Below are 22,149 nucleotides of genomic sequence, written 5' to 3'. Positions count from 1 at the left end.
TAAGAATATAAGATGTTTTATGTAAGAGTTTTTATAAGAGCTTTTCTATTAAGAGTGTTTTTTACATTTTTTAAAATTAGTTATCTGTTCTTCGTTTTTTACTTCTGCATCTACTTTGTGTTGCAACATTTGGAATTTCCCCATTGTGGTACAAATAAAGGCTTATCTTATCTTATCCTCCTCCTGTAAATCAACTCAAATCAGGATCCAATTTACGTCACTGTTGTTGTGTTTTTTGTTTGAATATTTAGTACAAAGATGATTCCATAAAGTGTGGTTGAAGCTGCTGTTGCGTCTCCAGAGCGACAGGGGGCGACAGCAGCTCTGCATGACGCAACAGTGAGACGAAGAAGAAGAAAGAAACATGGCGGCCCACGCGCGCCAACGTGAAACAGAAGAGACGTGAAGAGAAGAGAAAGAGAAGAGGAACTGAAGACAAGAGTAGACCCCTGAGGACACCCGAGGACACCCGAGGACACCCGAGGACACCTGAAGAAGAGAAGACGCCGCGGACTGAAGACAGAATCCGGATAACGTGAGTTCCCTTGGGGTCTGACGCAGCTCATTCATAAAACACTGAGAAATGATTTGACACGTGACTCAAACACAGGCGCTGGTGGTTTTTAGAGTAGTTTATACTTTAACTATTGGAAAAGTACTATTGTTGTGCAGATATTAGCACTAGTTGTATTAGCACTATGTGACACGTTTAATGTTGATGTCCAGTCTCATTGTAAACATGCAGCTGGATTTTTAAACTAATTGCTAACTAATATTTTCATTTTTTCACTCATAAGTTTAATTAAAAAGACAAATCTGATGGTTAAATTGTCAATATTAATATCGAGGAAATGGACATTGATGTGTTTTCACCATATTTTTCTAGAACTAGTTTGGAATATTTGAACGTGATACATTTGAGTTTAACGTATATGTGTATTATTTATGTGGATGTTTCCTCAGCTCTTTATGCTGGTGAGGAGCACGCGCCTCCTTCCTCTGCTCGCCTCCTCCTCCTCCTCCTCGCTCACATCCTCCCGCCCTCGCTCTTCTCAGACCATGGACTTGCCCCCTCCGGACTCGACCTCCGCAGACGCGCCCCAGGCCTCTCCTCCTCCCCCAGGATCCAGCTCGGGTCCCGGGCTGCTCCCCGGCGAAACGGTGGTGAAGGAAGGGAAGGCGGCCATCTTGTTCCCCAGCGCCAACGAGGTCTTCTACAACCCGGTCCAGGAGTTCAACCGCGACTTGACGTGAGTGTCTCTGCGGGTTAAAGGAGCACTGCGGAACACTCCCCGCTTCAGACCCTGTTGAGAGGTCCTGGTTGTGCCCTCAGGTGTGCGGTGATCACGGAGTTCGCCCGCGACGTCCTGGCTCAGCGCGGCGTGAAGGTGGAGGTGCCTGGGGAGAGGGAGCCCGTGGTGGTGTCTCTGTCGGACGAGCCGAGCGAAGAGGCCGACGGAGAGAAAGAGCCGATGGAGACGACGAGAGCGGGAGAGAAATGTGAGGTACAATCAGTGTTCACTCGGCCTCGTGTGGTGAACGCCTTCGTTCTATGTTAGCGTTAGCGTTACCAAACCGTTTTAACGACTGAAACATCTCGAGTCTTGAGGTAAAACCAGCACGTTTTGTGTAATGTATAAACAGTTTCTCTGAAATGAGTAACAGCCACGTATTACATAGTTATTACACTATTATGTGGTTATTACAACGATATTACATGGTTAGTACATTGCTATTACATGGTTATTATTACATTGCTATTACCCATTGCTGAATGAAACAAACATTTTATCTGAACGGGGGCGGAGCATCAACATTTGGTTAAACCTGTAGCTGAAGTTCAGCTCGTTTCCATCTGTCAAATGTGTAAAATGCAAGCAATAAATTAAACATACATTTGCATTATATATATTACAATTAAGATTGGTAGAAAACTGAGTCTATATAAAAACTACTGCAAGAGCACAACAACAGACAACAAATATGTCAACAACAAATATGTCAACAACAAGAACACGGGACAAACATGTCACTCGACCCAGACTCAGGCAGCACAAGAATGATTCATATGATTTAATAATAATCACATTTGTGTGTGAAATGATGGCATATCCTCCCTCTCTCCCCCCCTCCCCCCTCAGCGTGGTCTGCGGGTCCTCGAGGGCCTCGCTGCCTCTGGTTTGCGCTCGGTTCGTTTCGCTCTGGAGGTTCCTGGTCTCAACAGTGTCACGGCCAACGACTTTTCTGCCAAAGCAGCGACTCTGATCGCCAGAAACGCCGAGTTCAACAGAGTGAACCACCTGGTGGAGGCCAGCTGCAAGGACGCCAGGTACAGACCCGCCCCTTGTGGGGTAGACTCCTCCTCCCTGTGAGGGGGTGTGGTTAGACTCCTCCTCCCTGTGAGGGGTGTGGTTAGACTCCGCCTCCCTGTGAGGGGTGTGGTTAGACTCCGCCTCCCTGTGAGGGGGTGTGGTTAGACTCCGCCTCCCTGTGAGGGGTGTGGTTAGACTCCTCCTCCCTGTGAGGGGTGTGGTTAGACTCCTCCTCCCTGTGAGGGGTGTGGTTAGACTCCGCCTCCCTGTGAGGGGTGTGGTTAGACTCCGCCTCCTTGTGAGGGGTGTGGTTAGACTCCGCCTCCCTGTGAGGGGTGTGGTTAGACTCCGCCTCCCTGTGAGGGGTGTGGTTAGACTCCGCCTCCCTGTGAGGGGGTGTGGTTAGACTCCGCCTCCTGTGAGGGGGTGTGGTTAGACTCCTCCTCCCTGTGAGGGGGTGTGGTTAGACTCCTCCTCCCTGTGAGGGGTGTGGTTAGACTCCTCCTCCCTGTGAGGGGTGTGGTTAGACTCCTCCTCCCTGTGAGGGGTGTGGTTAGACTCCTCCTCCCTGTGAGGGGTGTGGTTAGACTCCTCCCTGTGAGGGGTGTGGTTGGACTCCTCCTCCCTGTGAGGGGTGTGGTTGGACTCCTCCTCCCTGTGAGGGGTGTGGTTAGACTCCTCCTCCCTGTGAGGGGTGTGGTTAGACTCCTCCTCCCTGTGAGGGGTGTGGTTAGACTCCTCCTCCCTGTGAGGGGTGTGGTTAGACTCCTCCTCCCTGTGAGGGGTGTGGTTAGACTCCTCCTCCCTGTGAGGGGGTGTGGTTAGACTCCTCCTCCCTGTGAGGGGTGTGGTTAGACTCCGCCTCCCTGTGAGGGGTGTGGTTAGACTCCGCCTCCCTGTGAGGGGGTGTGGTTAGACTCCGCCTCCCTGTGAGGGGGTGTGGTTAGACTCCTCCTCCCTGTGAGGGGTGTGGTTAGACTCCTCCCTGTGAGGGGGTGTGGTTAGACGACTCCTCCCTGTGAGGGGGTGTGGTTAGACGACTCCTCCCTGTGAGGGGTGTGGTTAGACTCCGCCTCCCTGTGAGGGGGTGTGGTTAGACTCCGCCTCCCTGTGAGGGGTGTGGTTAGACTCCGCCTCCCTGTGAGGGGGTGTGGTTAGACTCCGCCTCCCTGTGAGGGGGTGTGGTTAGACTCCTCCTCCCTGTGAGGGGTGTGGTTAGACTCCTCCTCCCTGTGAGGGGTGTGGTTAGACTCCTCCTCCCTGTTGTGTTTACAGTTTGCTGATGTACGAGAAGCGCGGGAAAAAAGATCGTTATGACGTCATAGACCTGGACCCTTATGGAAGCCCCTCCCCTTTTATCGACGCCGCGGTGCAGGCTGTTGGTGAAGGAGGTGAGGGCCACGCCTTTCAACTTCCTGTTCATACACTTTTCACAGTTCTAAAGAAGAAAAAGATGATCACAATGTTTATTTTATGGTACTTTATTGTTGCTGTACTTTTAAATTCACTCTCGCGTCTCGGAAACTCGAGTTCATCCGAGTTAGACAATCCAACATGTCTGCGGCTGCGTTTATTATGTTTTACCTTATTACCGTACTATTTTACCTTTAGTTTCTCCCTACTGCCCCCTGCTGTCTGTGAATCTGCTCCTGCTTTGAGCCTCTGCAGTTTCAAATGCTCTGTGATGCTAATCTTGCTAACGTCCGCCCGGGCGCTAACACTCTGTCTTTGGCGTGTCCCGCTCAGGCCTGCTGTGCATCACGTGCACGGACATGGCGGTGATGGCGGGGAACAGCGGCGAGACGTGCTACAGCAAGTACGGATCGGTGTCCATCAAGTCCAAGTTCTGCCACGAGATGGTGAGACGCCGGCGGTTCAAAAAGCCGTGACTAAGCCCACAGTGACCCGTCCTCCCTCTCCCCAGGCGCTTCGCATCATCCTACACAGCCTGGACCAGCGCGCCGGCGTTTACCAGCGCTACGTCCAGCCGCTGCTCGCCGTCAGCGTCGACTTCTACATCCGGGTGTTCGCCAGGGTCTTCACCGGGCAGGCCAAGGTCAAGAACTCAGCCAGGTACCGGGAAGGGAGGGGCGGGGTAGGGTACCGGGAATGTACTGTTGAATCAGTAAAGTGCACAGAAGTTTGATTTGAACCATGCGTCTTGTGGTTTCGGGGTGTTGCAGTAAACAGGCGCTGGTCTACAACTGCGTCGGCTGCGGCTCCTTCCACCTACAGAGGATGGGCCGAAGGACCAGCAACGGAAACAAGTACGAGCGCCGCACGACTCAGAGCGTTTAGTGAATATTGAAGTGTTGAGGACAAATATATAAAGTATTTGTACACGCTCAGCTCATAGTTCCAGACTTTTCTCTCTAAATACAAGTTGTGTTTTCAGTATGAAGTATTCGGCGGCCACAGGACCTCCAGTGGGGCCTGAGTGTGAGCACTGTGGACACAGACACCAGGTCCGGCCCCTAAACACATGAGCAGCTTCTGTGTTGCCATAGCGATGTTTTCAAACACCACAGTATTAAAGTAGGACCCGCCTTGTTTTCACAGCTGGGAGGTCCGGTTTGGGCCGAGCCCATCCACGACCGGGACTTTGTCCAGAGGGTCTTGTCCTCGGTGTCTGCGAACCCCTCCAGGTTTGGGACGTCCCGGCGAATCGAGGGCATCCTCAGCGTGGTCACTGAGGTGAGAGAGGACATGTCCTGTAAATGTGGTCTCTGAGGCAGGAGGAGGACACTCTGCACCTTCAGGAGTGGACGCAGCAGTACCTTCAGGAGGGGACGCAGCAGTACCTTCAGGAGGGGACGCAGCAGTACCTTCAGGAGGGGACGCAGCAGTACCTTCAGGAGGGGACGCAGCAGTACCTTCAGGAGGGGACGCAGCAGTACCTTCAGGAGGGGACGCAGCAGCACCTTCAGGAGGGGACGCAGCAGTACCTTCAGGAGGGGACGCAGCAGCACCTTCAGGAGGGGACGCAGCAGCACCTTCAGGAGGGGACGCAGCAGCACCTTCAGGAGGGGACGCAGCAGCACCTTCAGGAGGGGACGCAGCAGCACCTTCAGGAGGGGACGCAGCAGTACCTTCAGGAGGGGACGCAGCAGTACCTTCAGGAGGGGACGCAGCAGTACCTTCTGGAGGGGACGCAGCAGCACCTTCAGGAGGGGACGCAGCAGTACCTTCTGGAGGGGACGCAGCAGTACCTTCAGGAGGGGACGCAGCAGCACCTTCAGGAGGGGACGCAGCAGTACCTTCTGGAGGGGACGCAGCAGTACCTTCTGGAGGGGACGCAGCAGTACCTTCTGGAGGGGACGCAGCAGCACCTTCAGGAGGGGACGCAGCAGCACCTTCAGGAGGGGACGCAGCAGCACCTTCAGGAGGGGACGCAGCAGCACCTTCAGGAGGGGACGCAGCAGCACCTTCAGGAGGGGACGCAGCAGCACCTTCAGGAGGGGACGCAGCAGCACCTTCAGGAGGGGACGCAGCAGCACCTTCTGGAGGGGACGCAGCAGTACCTTCTGGAGGGGACGCAGCAGCACCTTCAGGAGGGGACGCAGCAGCACCTTCAGGAGGGGACGCAGCAGTACCTTCTGGAGGGGACGCAGCAGTACCTTCTGGAGGGGACGCAGCAGTACCTTCTGGAGGGGACGCAGCAGTACCTTCTGGAGGGGACGCAGCAGTACCTTCTGGAGGGGACGCAGCAGCACCTTCAGGAGGGGACGCAGCAGTACCTTCTGGAGGGGACGCAGCAGTACCTTCAGGAGGGGACGCAGCAGTACCTTCTGGAGGGGACGCAGCAGTACCTTCAGGAGGGGACGCAGCAGTACCTTCAGGAGGGGACGCAGCAGTACCTTCAGGAGGGGACGCAGCAGTACCTTCTGGAGGGGACGCAGCAGTACCTTCTGGAGGGGACGCAGCAGTACCTTCAGGAGGGGACGCAGCAGTACCTTCAGGAGGGGACGCAGCAGTACCTTCAGGAGGGGACGCAGCAGTACCTTCAGGAGGGGACGCAGCAGTACCTTCAGGAGGGGACGCAGCAGTACCTTCTGGAGGGGACGCAGCAGTACCTTCTGGAGGGGACGCAGCAGTACCTTCTGGAGGGGACGCAGGAGTACCTTCTGGAGGGGACGCAGCAGTACCTTCAGGAGGGGACGCAGCAGTACCTTCAGGAGGACGCTCCGTGTACCTTCAGGAGGACGCTCCGTGTACCTTCAGGAGGACGCTCCGTGTACCTTCAGGAGGACGCTCCGTGTAGTGTGTAGTGACGTGTTTAAACGGTGTTGCAGGAGCTGGAGGACGTCCCTCTGTATTACACTGTGGACCATCTGAGCAGCACCATCCACAGTAACACGCCCCCTCTGCTGCAGTTCAGGTACTGCATACTGTACTACTACTACTACTATATTTACTACTACTACTACCACGTACCTGTCCCTGCACCTCCTGCTACTGTCCTCATGTCTGTGTTCAGGTCTGCACTGCTCCACGCCGGCCACCGGGTGTCGCTGTCGCACGCCTGTAAAAACGCCATCAAAACAGACGCTCCTGCGAAGGTCATCTGGGACGTGATGCGCTGCTGGGTGAGGACGGGAGGAGCAGGAGGAGCGGGAGGGCATCTGACCCATGAGGCAGGAGCATGTGACACATGGGGGAGGAGCAGGAGGAGGAGCATGTGACACATGGGGGAGGAGCATGTGACACATGGGGGAGGAGCAGGAGGAGGAGCATGAGACACATGGGGGAGGAGCAGGAGGAGGAGCATGTGACACATGGGGGAGGAGCAGGAGGAGGAGCATGAGACACATGGGGGAGGAGCAGGAGACACATGGGGGAGGAGCAGGAGGAGGAGCATGTGACACATGGGGGAGGAGCAGGAGGAGGAGCATGAGACACATGGGGGAGGAGCAGGAGACACATGGGGGAGGAGCAGGAGAAGGAGCATGTGACACATGGGGGAGGAGCATGTGACACATGGGGGAGGAGCAGGAGACACATGGGGGAGGAGCAGGAGGAGGAGCATGTGACACATGGGGGAGGAGCAGGAGCATGTGACACATGGGGGAGGAGCAGGAGGAGGAGCATGTGACACATGGGGGAGGAGCATGTGACACATGGGGGAGGAGCATGTGACACATGGGGGAGGAGCAGGAGACACATGGGGGAGGAGCAGGAGACACATGGGGGAGGAGCAGGAGGAGGAGCAGGAGACACATGGGGGAGGAGCAGGAGGAGGAGCAGGAGACACATGGGGGAGGAGCAGGAGGAGGAGCATGTGACCCATGGGGGAGGAGCATGTGACACATGGGGGAGGAGCAGGAGGAGGAGCATGTGACACAAGGGGGAGGAGCATGTGACACATGGGGGAGGAGCAGGAGGAGGAGACACATGGGGGAGGAGCATGTGACACATGGGGGAGGAGCAGGAGGAGGAGACACATGGGGGAGGAGCATGTGACACATGGGGGAGGAGCAGGAGACACATGGGGGAGGAGCAGGAGACACATGGGGGAGGAGCATGTGACACATGGGGGAGGAGCAGGAGGAGCATGTGACACATGGGGGAGGAGCAGGAGGAGGAGCAGCATGTGACACATGGGGGAGGAGCAGGTGACACATGGGGGAGGAGCAGGAGGAGGCGCATGTGACACATGGGGGAGGAGCAGGAGACACATGGGGGAGGAGCATGAGCATGTGACACATGGGGGAGGAGCAGGAGGAGGAGCATGTGACACATGGGGGAGGAGCATGTGATGTGTGTTGTTCTCAGGAGAAGTTGAACCCGGTGAAGAGGGAGAAACTGTCAGTGACCAGTCCGGCCCTCAGGATCCTCTCCACTGACCCCAGGTCAGACCCAGCTCTAGTGCCTCATGGTCGTCATGGAGACGAGCAGCTTCCACAGTAACGTGTGTGTTTCAGTCTGAAGGCCAGTTTCACTGTGAGGGACGACGCCAACCCTCAGTCCAGGAGGAAACACCTGACACGCTTCCAGGAGAACCCCCAGGCCTTCTGGGGCCCCAAGGCCAGGGCCGGAGCCGGGTAAGAGACATCCTGAGGAAGCGTTCAGGGGCCATTTGGACACATTAAAGAACATAGTGTTTTGTCTAAACTCTGCTCTTTGTCTCAGAGGACGCCTCTCCACAGATCTTCAGGATAAAAGTAAAAAGTGTCAGAATAAAAGGAAAAGCTCCGACTCAGAACTCAAGAGTTTTCACTGCAAGAAGTTCAAAAAGGTGAGTTTAACTTGAACTTAAAGTTCAAATGAAGAAAACTCACAATTGAACCAGTTTTTCCTCGTCACGTTTGATGTGGAAGAAACGAGAATCAAAATAAATCCTTCATTTTTTCTTTCTTTGTCAAACACAGTTCAAGTTTGTGACTTTGATGCTTTTGTGTCGGATGAATGTTGAAATCACCAGTGGCAGATAAACTCTTATGAACAAATATCACATTTATTCAGTTTTAACGACACTAAAACCACAGCGACCTCAGACTCCGCCCCTTTCTGACCAACTGACCTAAAATAAGTCAAAAGGATGCGTCATTTTTTAGTTTATTTTCTCCTCAAAAACAGACAAATACACTTTAAACCTTTGTCGCTGCTTCACTTTTGTGACTCTTCGTTTAATTTTCAACTTTAAAATAAAAAAATCAAGTCACATCCAGACAGTTACTCGAGTACTTTTATTCCCTAGAATATGAAGTACAAACATGTGCCGTTTGTGACTTATATCAAGTTGATCATTAAAAATGCCACAAAGAGCTAAAAAGTAAGTTTTATTGTTAAGTGGATAAAGGTGATTCTGTGACTCGTTTGACAATTAAAGCTCAATGTGATTCTTGAGATTCATCTTCAATCTAAAGGTACCCGTGTGTCCTTCAGGGTTTGTGTCATTTCGGAGACAAATGCTGCTACTCTCACGACCTGGAGCTGCTGGACCAGATCAAACCCGAGTGAAGCTCAAACTGTCTCATTTATGCTGAAGATGTTCCTGGACAGAGGTCAAAGGGTCAAAGGTCACGTGTCGTGGACAAAGAGTTCTGTTTTTTATTTAATGTTTTGCTGAATAAAGTCCTGACGGCTTCAACTCTCGTGTTTGTGACCAAAGAACATGATTTATTTATAAAATCTGTTCAATATTTACAAACATTGGCGCAAAAGCTTTTGATTTGAGCTTTAACTTGTTTTAGTTGCAGTTTTTGTTCAGTTTAGTCAAAAAAACAGTTTGATTTCATTTTAAATCCGCTTCATAGATTTGTGGGACATTTTCAGTTTAAAAAAAAAGGCAAAATGTTATGTTCTCATTTACACAAAGAATAAATCAAAATCCTTTAAATGTTTTTGGATCAAATGTAAACAACATTAAACACTTAAAACCTACTTCGTTTGTGCCGTTTTTACACATGAAAACAGCTCTGCGCACCTGCCGCGCCCTCTGCTGGTGAAAACGGTCACTTCATTAGCATTTTAATCATTTCTAACGTTCCCTTTAGCGTAAACTTAAGTCTTAAGGAGGTGGAGGTCTTTAGAGTCGCACTCGGAGCAGGAACGTTCTGATCTCCATCGGCCTCAGAGTCACTTCCCAAACAGAAGCATCCGGAAAGTTCTTCTGCTCGAGAGTCTCCTCTGGAAAAAGAACAAAAAACACTTTCATTATTTAAACATCTTTAGCACATTTAAGAATATTACATGCCATTAAATGAGTATTATTTTTCTGAGTCACAAGCAATTTTAAGTTCAATCCATCCAATATCAACAAAGTGAACAACAGGAGGGACCGAGCACTGCCCTGCCTCACTCCTCTTTCCAGAGTCAGTGTTTCTGTCGATCGATAATTATAATTATTTTTTCTGATTAAAGACAGTTTTTCACGTAAAGTCTGTGGCGCGTGTGTCAGTTAGACTCCGCCCCTGGGTCTTTTGTACCTGTCTTTGGCGTCCAATCGAATCGCTTCATGTCCTTTTTCCACTGATTGGCTGAAAGGTTGAGCTCAGAGAATCCTAGAACCTCCAGAGTGGAAAACAACTTCTGTAAACACAAGTGTTTTATGTCTTAAAACCTTTTTTTTACTGAAAGTTACAGTTTTGCAGATCTGACACTACAATATGCTTAAAAACTTCTCCTTCTGAGCATCGTGTACTCCATAGTGTGTGTGTGTGTGTACTCCATAGTGTGTGTGTGTGTACTCCCATAGTGTGTGTGTGTGTGTACTCCATAGTGTGTGTGTACTCCCATAGTGTGTGTACTCCCATAGTGTGTGTGTGTGTGTACTCCATAGTGTGTGTGTACTCCCATAGTGTGTGTGTGTGTGTACTCCATAGTGTGTGTGTACTCCCATAGTGTGTGTACTCCCATAGTGTGTGTGTGTGTGTACTCCATAGTGTGTGTGTACTCCCATAGTGTGTGTACTCCCATAGTGTGTGTGTGTGTGTACTCCATAGTGTGTGTGTACTCCCATAGTGTGTGTGTGTGTGTACTCCATAGTGTGTGTGTACTCCCATAGTGTGTGTACTCCCATAGTGTGTGTGTGTGTGTACTCCATAGTGTGTGTGTACTCCCATAGTGTGTGTGTGTGTGTACTCCCATAGTGTGTGTGTGTGTGTACTCCATAGTGTGTGTGTACTCCCATAGTGTGTGTGTGTGTGTACTCCCATAGTGTGTGTGTGTGTGTACTCCATAGTGTGTGTGTACTCCCATAGTGTGTGTGTGTGTGTACTCCATAGTGTGTGTGTACTCCCATAGTGTGTGTGTGTGTGTACTCCATAGTGTGTGTGTGTACTCCATAGTGTGTGTGTGTGTACTCCATAGTGTGTGTACACTCCCATAGTGTGTGTGTGTGTGTGTACTCCATAGTGTGTGTGTACTCCCATAGTGTGTGTGTGTGTGTGTACTCCATAGTGTGTGTGTACTCCCATAGTGTGTGTGTACTCCCATAGTGTGTGTGTGTGTGTGTACTCCATAGTGTGTGTGTACTCCCATAGTGTGTGTGTACTCCATAGTGTGTGTGTGTGTGTGTACTCCATAGTGTGTGTGTGTGTACTCCATAGTGTGTCTGTACTCCCATAGTGTGTGTGTGTGTGTACTCCATAGTGTGTGTGTGTGTACTCCATAGTGTGTGTGTACTCCATAGTGTGTGTGTACTCCCATATAGTGTGTGTGTGTGTGTACTCCCATAGTGTGTGTGTACTCCATAGTGTGTGTGTACTCCCATAGTGTGTGTGTGTGTGTACTCCATAGTGTGTGTGTGTACTCCCATAGTGTGTGTGTGTGTGTACTCCATAGTGTGTGTGTACTCCCATAGTGTGTGTGTGTGTGTACTCCCATAGTGTGTGTGTGTGTGTGTACTCCCATAGTGTGTGTGTGTGTACTCCATAGTGTGTGTGTACTCCCATAGTGTGTGTGTGTACTCCATAGTGTGTGTGTGTGTGTGTGTGTACTCCATAGTGTGTGTGTACTCCCATAGTGTGTGTGTACTCCCATAGTGTGTGTGTGTGTGTGTACTCCCATAGTGTGTGTGTACTCCCATAGTGTGTGTGTGTGTGTGTACTCCCATAGTGTGTGTGTGTGTGTGTACTCCATAGTGTGTGTGTACTCCATAGTGTGTGTGTGTGTGTACTCCATAGTGTGTGTGTACTCCATAGTGTGTGTGTGTACTCCATAGTGTGTGTGTGTACTCCATAGTGTGTGTGTACTCCCATATAGTGTGTGTGTACTCCCATATAGTGTGTGTGTACTCCCATATAGTGTGTGTGTACTCCCATAGTGTGTGTGTACTCCCATAGTGTGTGTGTACTCCCATATAGTGTGTGTGTACTCCCATATAGTGTGTGTACTCCCATATAGTGTGTGTGTTCTCCATAGTGTGTGTGTACTCCATAGTGTGTGTACTCCATAGTGTGTGTACTCCATAGTGTGTGTACTCCATAGTGTGTGTGTACTCCATAGTGTGTGTGTGTACTCCATAGTGTGTGTGTACTCCATAGTGTGTGTGTACTCCCATATAGTGTGTGTGTACTCCCATATAGTGTGTGTGTACTCCCATATAGTGTGTGTGTACTCCCATATAGTGTGTGTGTACTCCCATATAGTGTGTGTGTACTCCCATAGTGTGTGTACTCCATAGTGTGTGTACTCCATAGTGTGTGTACTCCATAGTGTGTGTACAGTGATCCCTCGCTATAACGTGGTTCACTTTTCGCGGTCTCGCTGCTTCATGTTCTGCATTCTGATTGGCTAAACAGTCTCTCCGTGTCTTCTCTCCCTGTGTCAATAATGTTATGGATTCATATGAACACGTACGTAAAACCGTTTTTTTTTTTGCGAGGTTTGCGAGGCCGGTGAGAGCGGCGCGTGAGCTTCAATGTTTTCTGGAGTATTTCATTGTATAATAACTGTATAAAAATAAAGGTTTCTACTTTGCGGATTTCGACTCCCGCGGGTTCTTCTCGGAACGTGACCCCCGTGATAAACGAGGGATCACTGTATAATGCTTTCATGTAGAGTGTGTGCGCCACCTGCAGGTCGACTGTCGCCGGCTCAGAGCTGACGTCACTTTCCCGGCTCTGGAACTGATGCTCGAGTCTGAGCAGCACCGAGTCTGAGTCCCACTGAGACAGAGTGAGGAGGTGAACAGCAGGGGGCAGCGCAGCCTGGAGACCCGAGAACTAAACACACACATGAACCAATCAGAGCGGCTCTAATCGTTACACCACGCCCCCAGCACAGACGCGTTACTCGGACGACAGATCGTAACAGTGTTGAGTTTGCATGTTCTCCTCGTGTCTCCAGCGAGATCCAGGTTCAGACTAAAGATGAGGTGGAATCTGCAGCGTCCAAATGCAGCGCTCAGACCTGTTTATCTGGCGCTCGGGACTTCTCTGTACGGCGCTCGGGACTTCTCTGTACGGCGCTCGGGACTTCTCTGTACGGCGCTCGGGACTTCTCTGTACGGCGCTCGGGACTTCTCTGTACGGCGCTCGGGACTTCTCTGTACGGCGCTCGGGACTTCTCTGTACGGCGCTCGGGACTTCTCTGTACGGCGCTCGGGACTTCTCTGTACGGCGCTCGGGACTTCTCTGTACGGCGCTCGGGACTTCTCTGTACGGCGCTCGGGACTTCTCTGTACGGCGCTCGGGAGAGACTACTTCTACCATCATGACATCACTAACAAACTGTGGTCGTAGAAACCTTAAATTAATGTTCCAGTCTAAGCCCTGTGTTGACTGAAAAGGAGGACCCGTTTGCTGTGAGGAGGAGGGAGGGTCCTAAAGGGTCTTACAGCGAGGAGGGGGGAGGGTCCTAAAGGGTCTTACAGCGAGGAGGAGGGAGGGTCCTAAAGGGTCTTACAGCGAGGAGGGGGGAGGGTCCTAAAGGAGGTAGGGTCCTAAAGGGTCTTACAGCGAGGAGGAGGGAGGGTCCAAAAGGAGGGAGGGTCCTAAAGGGTCTTATAGCGAGGAGGAGGGAGGGTCCTAAAGGGTCTTACAGCGAGGAGGAGGGAGGGTCCTAAAGGGTCTTACAGCGAGGAGGGGGGAGGGTCCTAAAGGGTCTTACAGCGAGGAGGAGGGAGGGTCCAAAAGGAGGGAGGGTCCTAAAGGGTCTTATAGCGAGGAGGAGGGAGGGTCCTAAAGGGTCTTATAGCGAGGAGGAGGGAGGGTCCTAAAGGGTCTTACAGCGAGGAGGAGGGAGGGTCCTAAAGGGTCTTACAGCGAGGAGGAGGGAGGGTCCAAAAGGAGGGAGGGTCCTAAAGGGTCTTATAGCGAGGAGGAGGGAGGGTCCTAAAGGGTCTTACAGCGAGGAGGAGGGAGGGTCCTAAAGGGTCTTACAGCGAGGAGGAGGGAGGGTCCAAAAGGAGGGAGGGTCCTAAAGGGTCTTACAGCGAGGAGGAGGGAGGGTCCTAAAGGGTCTTACAGCGAGGAGGAGGGAGGGTCCTAAAGGGTCTTATAGCGAGGAGGAGGGAGGGTCCTAAAGGGTCTTATAGCGAGGAGGAGGGAGGGTCCTAAAGGGTCTTACAGCGAGGAGGAGGGAGGGTCCTAAAGGGTCTTACAGCGAGGAGGAGGGAGGGTCCTAAAGGAGAGCGGGTCCTAAAGGGTCTTACAGCGAGGAGGAGGGAGGGTCCTAAAGGGTCTTACAGCGAGGAGGAGGGAGGGTCCTAAAGGAGGGAGGGTCCTAAAGTATATCACAGCGAGGAGGAGGGAGGGTCCTAAAGGGTCTCACAGCCAGATGATTGGACTATATTTCCACTTGTGATGTCACTGAGCAGAACCCCGCCCCCTCGGCCCAGACTCACCGTGAGTTTAGCGTCGGCCTCTGGTTTGGTGAAGGAGAGCAGAGGCTGCAGTACCGTCTCCTGTCCAAGGGGGCGGTGTCTGTCGGCGGCGCTCTTGGGCGGATCCAGTGTCAGAAGAAGACGCCCGCGAACGACCAAACCTTCCGGAAACACGTCCGACGTCTCGTTCAGAGGCTCCGCCACGCCCCGAACATCATCGTACAAGAGCCGCCGATGCAACTGCGAAGGGAGAGAGACGACGTGAAGAGGGAGAGACGACGTGAAGAGGGAGAGACGACGTGAAGAGGGAGAGACGACGTGAAGAGGGAGAGACGACGTGAAGAGGGAGAGACGACGTGAAGAGGGAGAGACGACGTGAAGAGAGAGAGACGACGTGAAGAGGGAGAGACGACGTGAAGAGAGAGAGAGACGACGTGAAGAGAGAGAGAGACGACGTGAAGAGAGAGAGAGACGACGTGAAGAGGGAGAGACGACGTGAAGAGGGAGAGACGACGTGAAGAGGGAGAGACGACGTGAAGAGGGAGAGACGACGTGAAGAGGGAGAGACGACGTGAAGAGGGAGAGACGACGTGAAGAGAGAGAGACGACGTGAAGAGGGAGAGACGACGTGAAGAGGGAGAGACGACGTGAAGAGGGAGAGAGACGACGTGAAGAGGGAGAGACGACGTGAAGAGGGAGAGACGACGTGAAGAGGGAGAGAGACGACGTGAAGAGGGAGAGACGACGTGAAGAGGGAGAGACGACGTGAAGAGGGAGAGACGACGTGAAGAGGGAGAGAGACGACGTGAAGGGAGAGAGACGATGTGAAGGGAGAGAGACGACGTGAAGGGAGAGAGAGACGACGTGAAGAGGGAGAGAGACGACGTGAAGAGAGAGAGAGACGACGTGAAGAGGGAGAGAGACGACGTGAAGAGGGAGAGACGACGTGAAGAGAGAGAGACGACGTGAAGAGGGAGAGACGACGTGAAGAGGGAGAGAGACGACGTGAAGAGGGAGAGACGACGTGAAGAGGGAGAGACGACGTGAAGAGGGAGAGACGACGTGAAGAGGGAGAGAGACGACGTGAAGAGAGAGAGAGACGACGTGAAGGGAGAGAGACGATGTGAAGGGAGAGAGACGACGTGAAGAGGGAGAGACGACGTGAAGAGGGAGAGACGACGTGAAGAGAGAGAGAGACGACGTGAAGAGGGAGAGACGACGTGAAGAGGGAGAGACGACGTGAAGAGGGAGAGAGACGACGTGAAGAGAGAGAGAGACGACGTGAAGGGAGAGAGACGATGTGAAGGGAGAGAGACGACGTGAAGGGAGAGAGACGACGTGAAGAGGGAGAGACGACGTGAAGAGAGAGAGAGACGACGTGAAGAGGGAGAGACGACGTGAAGAGAGAGAGAGACGACGTGAAGAGGGAGAGACGACGTGAAGAGAGAGAGACGACGTGAAGAGAGAGAGAGACGACGTGAAGGGAGAGAGACGACGTGAAGAGGGAGAGAGACGACGTGAAGAGGGAGAGAGACGACGTGAAGAGGGAGAGACGACGTGAAGAGGGAGAGACGACGTGAAGAGAGAGAGAGACGACGTGAAGGGAGAGAGACGACGTGAAGAGAGAGAGAGACGACGTGAAGAGGGAGAGACGACGTGAAGAGGGAGAGAGACGACGTGAAGAGAGAGAGACGACGTGAAGGGAGAGAGACGACGTGAAGAGGGAGAGAGACGACGTGAAGAGGGAGAGACGACGTGAAGAGGGAGAGAGACGACGTGAAGAGGGAGAGACGACGTGAAGAGGGAGAGAGACGACGTGAAGAGGGAGAGACGACGTGAAGAGGGAGAGAGACGACGTGAAGAGGGAGAGAGACGACGTGAAGAGGGAGAGACGACGTGAAGAGAGAGAGAGACGACGTGAAGGGAGAGAGACGACGTGAAGAGAGAGAGAGACGACGTGAAGAGAGGGAGAGACGACGTGAAGAGAGAGAGACGACGTGAAGAGGGAGAGAGACGATTTGCAATCGGCGAGTTCTAAACCAAAAGGAACGAGAATGAAACGATCCTGATTCTTTAGGAGAAACAGACTCACCATGATTTCCAGGGAGCCGTTCTGGAGGCTGCTCCCGCCCTGAGAGCGGTCGGTCACTACGGTCAGCTGCTGCTCCTCGTCCTGGATGGAACAATATGTCAATATCTACCAGCGGACACTGCGTCCCGTTCAGACACGCCGCGTCCCGTTCAGACACGCCGCGTCCCGCCCGTTCAGACACAGCGCGTCCCGTTCAGACACACCGCGTCACGCTCAGACACACCGCGTCCTGCCCTTTCAGACACACCCCGTCCCGTTCAGACACACCGCGTCCCGCTCAGACACACCGCGTCCTGCCCTTTCAGACACACCGCGTCCCGCTCAGACACACCGCGTCCCGTTCAGACACACCGCGTCCCGCCCGTTCAGATACACCGCGTCCCGCCCGTTCAGACACACCGCGTCCCGTTCAGACACACCGCGTCCTGCCCTTTCAGACACACCGCGTCCCGCTCAGACACACCGCGTCCCGTTCAGACACACCGCGTCCCGCCCGTTCAGACACACCGCGTCCCGCCCGTTCAGACACACCGCGTCCCGTTCAGACACACCGCGTCCCGCTCAGACACACCGCGTCCTGCCCTTTCAGACACACCGCGTCCCGCTCAGACACACCGCGTCCCGTTCAGACACACCGCGTCCCGCCCGTTCAGACACACCGCGTCCCGCCCGTTCAGACACACCGCGTCCCGTTCAGACACACCGCGTCCCGCCCGTTCAGACACACCGCGTCCCGTTCAGACACACCGCGTCCCGCCCGTTCAGACACACCGCGTCCCGCTCAGACACACCGCGTCCTGCCCTTTCAGACACACCGCGTCCTGCCCTTTCAGACACACTGCGTCCCGTTCAGACACACCGCGTCCTGCCCTTTCAGACACACCGCGTCCCGTTCAGACACACCGCGTCCTGCCCGTTCAGACACACCGCGTCCTGCCCGTTCAGACACACCGCGTCCCGCTCAGACACACCGCGTCCCGTTCAGACACACCGCGTCCCGCTCAGACACACCGCGTCCTGCCCTTTCAGACACACCGCGTCCCGCTCAGACACACCGCGTCCCGTTCAGACACACCGCGTCCCGCCCGTTCAGACACACCGCGTCCCGCCCGTTCAGACACACCGCGTCCCGTTCAGACACACCGCGTCCCGCCCGTTCAGACACACCGCGTCCCGTTCAGACACACCGCGTCCCGCCCGTTCAGACACACCGCGTCCCGCCCGTTCAGACACACCGCGTCCCGTTCAGACACACCGCGTCCCGTTCAGACACACCGCGTCCCGTTCAGACACACCGCGTCCCGTTCAGACACACCGCGTCCCGTTCAGACACACCGCGTCCCGTTCAGACACACCGCGTCCCGCCCGTTCAGACACACCGCGTCCCGCTCAGACACACCGCGTCCTGCCCTTTCAGACACACCGCGTCCTGCCCTTTCAGACACACCGCGTCCCGTTCAGACACACCGCGTCCTGCCCGTTCAGACACACCGCGTCCTGCCCGTTCAGACACACCGCGTCCTGCCCTTTCAGACACACCGCGTCCCGCTCAGACACACCGCGTCCCGTTCAGACACACCGCGTCCCGCTCAGACACACCGCGTCCTGCCCTTTCAGACACACCGCGTCCCGCTCAGACACACCGCGTCCCGTTCAGACACACCGCGTTCCGCCCGTTCAGACACACCGCGTCCCGCCCGTTCAGACACACCGCGTCCCGTTCAGACACACCGCGTCCCGTTCAGACACACCGCGTCCCGTTCAGACACACCGCGTCCCGCCCGTTCAGACACACCGCGTCCCGTTCAGACACACCGCGTCCCGCCCGTTCAGACACACCGCGTCCCGCCCGTTCAGACACACCGCGTCCCGCCCGTTCAGACACACCGCGTCCCGCCCGTTCAGACACACCGCGTCCCGCCCGTTCAGACACACCGCGTCCCGTTCAGACACACCGCGTCCCGTTCAGACACACCGCGTCCCGTTCAGACACACCGCGTCCCGTTCAGACACACCGCGTCCCGCCCGTTCAGACACACCGCGTCCTGCCCTTTCAGACACACCGCGTCCTGCCCTTTCAGACACACCGCGTCCTGCCCTTTCAGACACACCGCGTCCTGCCCTTTCAGACACACCGCGTCCTGCCCTTTCAGACACACCGCGTCCTGCCCTTTCAGACACACCGCGTCCCGCTCAGACACACCGCGTCCTGCCCGTTCAGACACACCGCGTCCCGCTCAGACACACCGCGTCCTGCCCGTTCAGACACACCGCGTCCCGCTCAGACACACCGCGTCCCGTTCAGACACACCGCGTCCCGTTCAGACACACCGCGTCCCGTTCAGACACACCGCGTCCCGTTCAGACACACCGCGTCCCGCCCGTTCAGACACACCGCGTCCCGTTCAGACACACCGCGTCCCGCCCGTTCAGACACACCGCGTCCCGTTCAGACACACCGCGTCCCGTTCAGACACACCGCGTCCCGCCCGTTCAGACACAGCGCGTCCCGCCCGTTCAGACACACCGCGTCCCGTTCAGACACACCGCGTCCCGCCCGTTCAGACACACCGCGTCCCGTTCAGACACACCGCGTCCCGCCCGTTCAGACACACCGCGTCCCGCTCAGACACACCGCGTCCTGCCCTTTCAGACACACTGCGTCCCGTTCAGACACACCGCGTCCTGCCCTTTCAGACACACCGCGTCCCGTTCAGACACACCGCGTCCTGCCCTTTCAGACACACCGCGTCCCGCTCAGACACACCGCGTCCCGTTCAGACACACCGCGTCCCGCTCAGACACACCGCGTCCTGCCCTTTCAGACACACCGCGTCCCGCTCAGACACACCGCGTCCCGCTCAGACACACCGCGTCCCGTTCAGACACACCGCGTCCCGCCCGTTCAGACACACCGCGTCCCGCCCGTTCAGACACACCGCGTCCCGTTCAGACACACCGCGTCCCGTTCAGACACACCGCGTCCCGCCCGTTCAGACACACCGCGTCCCGTTCAGACACACCGCGTCCCGCCCGTTCAGACACACCGCGTCCCGCCCGTTCAGACACACCGCGTCCCGTTCAGACACACCGCGTCCCGCCCGTTCAGACACACCGCGTCCCGTTCAGACACACCGCGTCCCGTTCAGACACACCGCGTCCCGTTCAGACACACCGCGTCCCGTTCAGACACACCGCGTCCCGCCCGTTCAGACACACCGCGTCCCGCTCAGACACACCGCGTCCTGCCCTTTCAGACACACCGCGTCCTGCCCTTTCAGACACACCGCGTCCCGTTCAGACACACCGCGTCCTGCCCGTTCAGACACACCGCGTCCTGCCCGTTCAGACACACCGCGTCCTGCCCTTTCAGACACACCGCGTCCTGCCCTTTCAGACACACCGCGTCCCGTTCAGACACACCGCGTCCCGCTCAGACACACCGCGTCCTGCCCTTTCAGACACACCGCGTCCCGCTCAGACACACCGCGTCCCGTTCAGACACACCGCGTCCCGCCCGTTCAGACACACCGCGTCCCGTTCAGACACACCGCGTCCCGTTCAGACACACCGCGTCCCGCCCGTTCAGACACACCGCGTCCCGTTCAGACACACCGCGTCCCGCCCGTTCAGACACACCGCGTCCCGCCCGTTCAGACACACCGCGTCCCGCCCGTTCAGACACACCGCGTCCCGCCCGTTCAGACACACCGCGTCCCGCCCGTTCAGACACACCGCGTCCCGTTCAGACACACCGCGTCCCGTTCAGACACACCGCGTCCCGCCCGTTCAGACACACCGCGTCCCGCTCAGACACACCGCGTCCTGCCCTTTCAGACACACCGCGTCCTGCCCTTTCAGACACACCGCGTCCTGCCCTTTCAGACACACCGCGTCCCGTTCAGACACACCGCGTCCTGCCCTTTCAGACACACCGCGTCCCTTTCAGACACACCGCGTCCCGTTCAGACACACCGCGTCCTGCCCTTTCAGACACACCGCGTCCCGTTCAGACACACCGCGTCCTGCCCTTTCAGACACACCGCGTCCCGCTCAGACACACCGCGTCCTGCCCGTTCAGACACACCGCGTCCCGCTCAGACACACCGCGTCCTGCCCGTTCAGACACACCGCGTCCCGCTCAGACACACCGCGTCCCGTTCAGACACACCGCGTCCCGTTCAGACACACCGCGTCCCGTTCAGACACACCGCGTCCCGTTCAGACACACCGCGTCCCGCCCGTTCAGACACACCGCGTCCCGTTCAGACACACCGCGTCCCGTTCAGACACACCGCGTCCCGTTCAGACACACCGCGTCCTGCCCGTTCAGACACACCGCGTCCCGCTCAGACACACCGCGTCCTGCCCTTTCAGACACACCGCGTCCTGCCCTTTCAGACACACCGCGTCCCGTTCAGACACACCGCGTCCTGCCCTTTCAGACACACCGCGTCCCGCTCAGACACACCGCGTCCTGCCCGTTCAGACACACCGCGTCCCGCTCAGACACACCGCGTCCTGCCCGTTCAGACACACACCCTGATGAAGGCCCTGGAGTTGATGGGATAGTAGTTTCCGGCGATGGGCTCCGACTGCTTCAGGTTCCACGTGGGACGGTAATCTTTCCTGAAGCACAGAATGGGTTACTGGACCCGGGCCACACCCCGACAGGATGTGACCCGGGCTCAGTGAGTGTGTGAGACCTCCTTCTCAGCAGCTCGCGCCCGTTTGAGTCGGTGTAGAACACGCCTCCTGAGCGGATGCTGGTGTCGATGCGAGTGATCACCTCTTTCCCCAAATCGTCACTGAAACAGAAACAGACACAACGTCACATTTAACGCCGAAATGCAGCGACCGTAGAACCCCTCCGAGCGACCGTAGAAGCCTCTGAGTAGAACCCCTCTGAGCGACCGTAGAACCCCTCCGAGCGACCGTAGAAGCCTCTGAGTAGAACCCCTCTGAGCGACCGTAGAACCCCTCTGAGCGACCGTAGAACCCCTCTGAGCGACCGTAGAACCCCTCTGAGCGACCGTAGAACCCTTTGAGCGACCGTAGAACCCCTCTGAGCGACCGTAGAAAGCGGTGTGCGGGTCAGTGAGCGTTAGCAGTGAGCGGTGTGCGGGTCAGTGAGCGTTAGCAGTGAGCGGTGTGCGGGTCAGTGAGCGTTAGCAGTGAGCGGTGTGCGGGTCAGTGAGCGTTAGCAGTGAGCGATGTGCGGGTCAGTGAGCGTTAGCAGTGAGCGGTGTGCGGGTCAGTGAGCGTTAGCAGTGAGCGATGTGCGGGTCAGTGAGCGTTAGCAGTGAGCGGTGTGCGGGTCAGTGAGCGTTAGCAGTGAGCGATGTGCGGGTCAGTGAGCGTTAGCAGTGAGCGGTGTGCGGGTCAGTGAGCGTTAGCAGTGAGCGATGTGCGGGTCAGTGAGCGTTAGCAGTGAGCGGTGTGCGGGTCAGTGAGCGTTAGCAGTGAGCGGTGTGCGG

The 22,149-nt window shown here is 55.5% G+C and overlaps 2 protein-coding genes across 2 annotated transcripts in view; one reads left to right on the top strand and one right to left on the bottom strand.

Moving 5' to 3' along the window:
* The first annotated feature begins 381 nt into the window (after positions 1 to 381).
* trmt1 (tRNA methyltransferase 1) lies at positions 382 to 9,443 on the top strand. Its single transcript, XM_072462271.1, has 16 exons — positions 382 to 535; positions 964 to 1,250; positions 1,334 to 1,505; positions 2,142 to 2,329; positions 3,588 to 3,703; positions 4,059 to 4,171; positions 4,237 to 4,385; positions 4,496 to 4,579; positions 4,708 to 4,777; positions 4,872 to 5,006; positions 6,605 to 6,690; positions 6,790 to 6,898; positions 8,085 to 8,161; positions 8,234 to 8,353; positions 8,442 to 8,547; positions 9,198 to 9,443. The coding sequence occupies exons 2-16, from the start codon at positions 970 to 972 to the stop codon at positions 9,270 to 9,272; spliced, it is 1,881 nt and encodes a 626-aa protein (XP_072318372.1). The 5' UTR covers positions 382 to 535; positions 964 to 969; the 3' UTR covers positions 9,273 to 9,443.
* man2b1 (mannosidase, alpha, class 2B, member 1) overlaps positions 9,269 to 22,149 on the bottom strand; it is a 25,683-nt gene continuing 12,802 nt past the window's right edge. The window contains exons 17-23 of the mRNA XM_072462270.1: positions 21,379 to 21,480; positions 21,214 to 21,301; positions 16,673 to 16,753; positions 14,602 to 14,820; positions 12,830 to 12,979; positions 10,241 to 10,343; positions 9,269 to 9,941 (exon numbers count right to left, since the gene is read on the bottom strand). Coding sequence (XP_072318371.1) covers positions 9,841 to 9,941; positions 10,241 to 10,343; positions 12,830 to 12,979; positions 14,602 to 14,820; positions 16,673 to 16,753; positions 21,214 to 21,301; positions 21,379 to 21,480 — 844 coding nt within the window. The 3' untranslated portion in view covers positions 9,269 to 9,840. The remainder of the gene's footprint in view (positions 9,942 to 10,240; positions 10,344 to 12,829; positions 12,980 to 14,601; positions 14,821 to 16,672; positions 16,754 to 21,213; positions 21,302 to 21,378; positions 21,481 to 22,149) is intronic.

Source organism: Eucyclogobius newberryi, unplaced genomic scaffold, assembly GCF_026437365.1.
Source record: "Eucyclogobius newberryi isolate DKJ021-1_F unplaced genomic scaffold, fEucNew1.0.hap1 SCAF_4, whole genome shotgun sequence".
Lineage (NCBI taxonomy): Eukaryota > Metazoa > Chordata > Actinopteri > Gobiiformes > Gobiidae > Eucyclogobius > Eucyclogobius newberryi.
Note: the sequence above shows the minus strand (reverse complement) of the source record. Positions and strands in the feature narration are given on the sequence as shown.